The sequence below is a fragment of the Sinocyclocheilus anshuiensis genome, unplaced genomic scaffold (assembly GCF_001515605.1).
Source record: "Sinocyclocheilus anshuiensis isolate Anshui unplaced genomic scaffold, SAMN03320099.WGS_v1.1 scaffold248, whole genome shotgun sequence".
Taxonomy (NCBI): domain Eukaryota; kingdom Metazoa; phylum Chordata; class Actinopteri; order Cypriniformes; family Cyprinidae; genus Sinocyclocheilus; species Sinocyclocheilus anshuiensis.
In genome coordinates, this window is record NW_015555734.1 from 455,801 (window position 1) to 459,080 (window position 3,280).

Here is a 3,280-nt window from a genome sequence, read left to right on the forward strand (position 1 = left end):
GTTCTGACTCACAGTCTGTAAGTACGTTTTTTGCATCGCGCCGCTTAAACATAAAACCATGTCTGCATTTGTGATTGGAGAAATGACAAACAACAAGCGCTACTCTACACTGCTCAAAACTCAACTCAAATCAGTGGCAAATCCATATGAAAACGTACTTACAGACTGTGAGTCAGAACAGCCAGCATTGTAGTCTACTCTCCCAGGATCAGGAAACAGTCCTCCATAAAATGCGCTGCACACATCTGAATATTTGGGTTGAACTGTTCTGGAACAGTTATCGCCGATCCGGCGATCCACAGCACGAAGCTGATGTATTTCCTCAGCGACCAGCACGGATCAGCTCTAGGCATGACGAAGCGGATACCGTCCTCTTTTGGAAGGCCAAACAATGTAGTTTCGCTTTCACAACGAAACACACAGCATCTTCACGACATGGCGGCGGCTACTACAGCGAGAATAAAAGTTACGCCTTCTTTCTTTGCGTGAACATTTGGGCGGCGTTATGCAAATCTTCCCACATCGTGACATAGACATGTGGGGGCGTGTTAGAATGAGCCATTTTAGGTAGGTGTGGTTGACTCTTAACTTTTATAAAGAATATCTCTTTGGATTTGAGACTTTAGTCTTTGCAACTTTACAGATCTTCTTTATGCACCAAGAGCTTGTAACACTCCAAAGAGAAAGGAAAAATTTAAATCGCATCATATGACCCCTTTAACTTTTGAACAATGAACATATCTGATACTATGTTGGCTCGCCACTTGACAATATAAATTTGGGTAACAATGTGAAACCAGTCTAGAAGCACTGGTCTAAACTGGATTTTATTATATTAATTTCGCACACCAGCAGAAGTAATGATTATGAATGCATCAGGGAAAAAAATAGCAAGAAGACTGCCTTAACATTCTAATAATTCACTGATAAACTAGTGTTTTCTGTATTTTCGGCTGCAGTGAAGTCGTCGATGACACTGACTCGTCATCTCCACAGTGGACGTGCATGTTTCATATGGATTACATAATCTGAAAATATATGTTTTCCATTTGAATTGGTTCATTTAAAAGTAGACATTTCACTTTTTTTTCACTTTTTTCATTTCTGTGAGGCAAGCACAGTCTCAGTTAATTTTTTGACGTGCTCAAGTTCACAGAGACCTAACCTTAGATGGCAGAAAGCGCACCATTTGCTTTCATTATTTTACAAAAGCACAACATTTTGTTGTTATTGTAAGTGCACACAAATAAAAGTAAACCTTTTACAAATTCGAATTACTCTCTATGAGCAAAAATGACAGAGCATTTTAAGTTAAATGCAAATGATCGCACTAGTGCCTCCAAGTGAACTGTCATGCAGTGAGACCGCTACTATTCAGCTTCAGCTTTTTCCGGCGACTAATAAAATTTGTATCGACTAAGCCTCTTCTCGTCGACTAGCGGTTAGTCAACTATTAGGGGGCAGCCCTAATAATAATATAAATTGATCATAATATAATAATTATTAACTATCACTATCCATCAAAATGATTACAAATGTACACATAAAGCAAACTGCTCTATATTAAAGTACTCCTCACCACTGATGTTACAAGAGGAAGTCTGATTCTCCTTCTCCATGCACATGCGTTCAGACGTTCTAGGCAGTATGGAGTCGTGCATCTCAAGGTACTGCTCTCTGGCCAGATTTAGTAGAGCCTTCAGTTCATTCACAGGAATGGAGGCAGGCTTCTGGGCCTCCTCTCGTTGCCCTAGCCACAGATGAGATGCATCATTAAATGTCTCTCATTAATCACACTAGCCTTTCAAACCAATCTGTTACATATCTTATCGGTTTCATGTTGTTGTTCATTTTCTTGTAAGACACACTGATGAATAGGGGTGCTCCAATCAGGATTTTTGAGGTCGATCACAGAAAGCAGTATCTGCCGATACCGATCACTAGGGATGCTCCGATTGATCCGTTACCGATCACTATCGGCCGATAATCACGATGGGATGATTGATCGGCGGTCTCTAAAAGGCCGATCTCAAAAAAACGATCTCAAGCTGATGACGCTGCCGTGAGAGGTTTGGCACGACATGCAGCGGCACCGTCTCAGTCTCTGTCTGGCGCGGGTGAAATAATTATAATTCTGAAGGTGAGGTACTTATAAAGTAATTTGAAAACCTTGTGTGAGACGTAATTTCACAAACAGCGTGAGTGAATCACCGCGCGCGCGCGCTCTCGCTTTCTTTCTCATAATACGCAAATGGCTTCAAATCACCACACATCGCGTCTGTCTATAAGCGAGCTACACGCTGCACATTTGACACCGGAATTGTCACTTGCACAATCAAGGCAGTGTCACATCGTCGTCACTAAAGTTGATAAATTGCATTTCTTTTTAATTCTTGCCAGTGTTTAACCATTCAGCAGTCGCGCGCTCTCCTGGAGACCGCTCATGCACACTCGCAGCGCACACACATAATGCCAGGTTCACATTACTCCGTTTGCAGTGCATACGTGGTGCGTATTTTTTCCGTGCTCATGTTAACGAATTAAAGCGTTCACTGCACACGGTTGCGGTCCCGGCAGTGCGTTCAGGAGCGGTGCGTCTGCAGCAGTGCAGAGATCGTTTCCGCACCGAGTCTACTGCTGCACTGAATTAATGTAACAGCGCATTGTTTGCAGTAAATATGAACATGACTTGACACGAAAATGTAGTAATTACACCATAAATGCATATTATTAAAGTCTACTGTGTTTCACAGTCAACAATTGCTTGTAATAAAGATTTAAATGCAAAAGAAAAGGCAGTTGAGCTGTCTATTTCTGCCAATGGTAAGTTTGTGATAACGTAAGAAAAGTAGTTTAAATGTTTTGCCAATTGCTTGAGCAACTTAATATATAAATCTAGAAGTAAATGCAAAAGTAAAAAGCATTGAATAATGTGTTGCTTATATTTATTGTGCTTAAACATGTTGGTGAAAGATTGTATTACTGTACTGTGTAAAAAAAAGAATTGCAATGCTGAAAAAGCATTTTCAGTGACAATGTTTGGATTTGAAATCAAAATAATGGATAAACAGACTCCTGTGTGAAAGCTGCTTCCCCCCTCACAAGAGACACCTAAGAGGGGAATTCCACCCATTTTCAAAAATGAAATTCAGGCCCTGAATAAATGTCTAAAAATCACTATGAGTATCACTATAAATAGTTAAAAATTATAAAAAAAGAAGGCTTTAAAAAGATCGGTATCGGCAGATACTGCTTTCTGTGATCGGCGTCTGTGATCGGC

The 3,280-nt window shown here is 40.5% G+C and overlaps 1 protein-coding gene across 2 annotated transcripts in view; it reads right to left on the reverse strand.

Moving 5' to 3' along the window:
• LOC107673040 (mdm2-binding protein-like) overlaps window positions 1–3,280 on the reverse strand; it is a 40,994-nt gene that overhangs the window by 12,999 nt on the left and 24,715 nt on the right. For both annotated transcript variants that reach the window (XM_016466470.1, XM_016466469.1), the window contains exon 14: window positions 1,580–1,750. In XM_016466470.1, coding sequence (XP_016321956.1) covers window positions 1,580–1,750 — 171 coding nt within the window. The remainder of the gene's footprint in view (window positions 1–1,579; window positions 1,751–3,280) is intronic.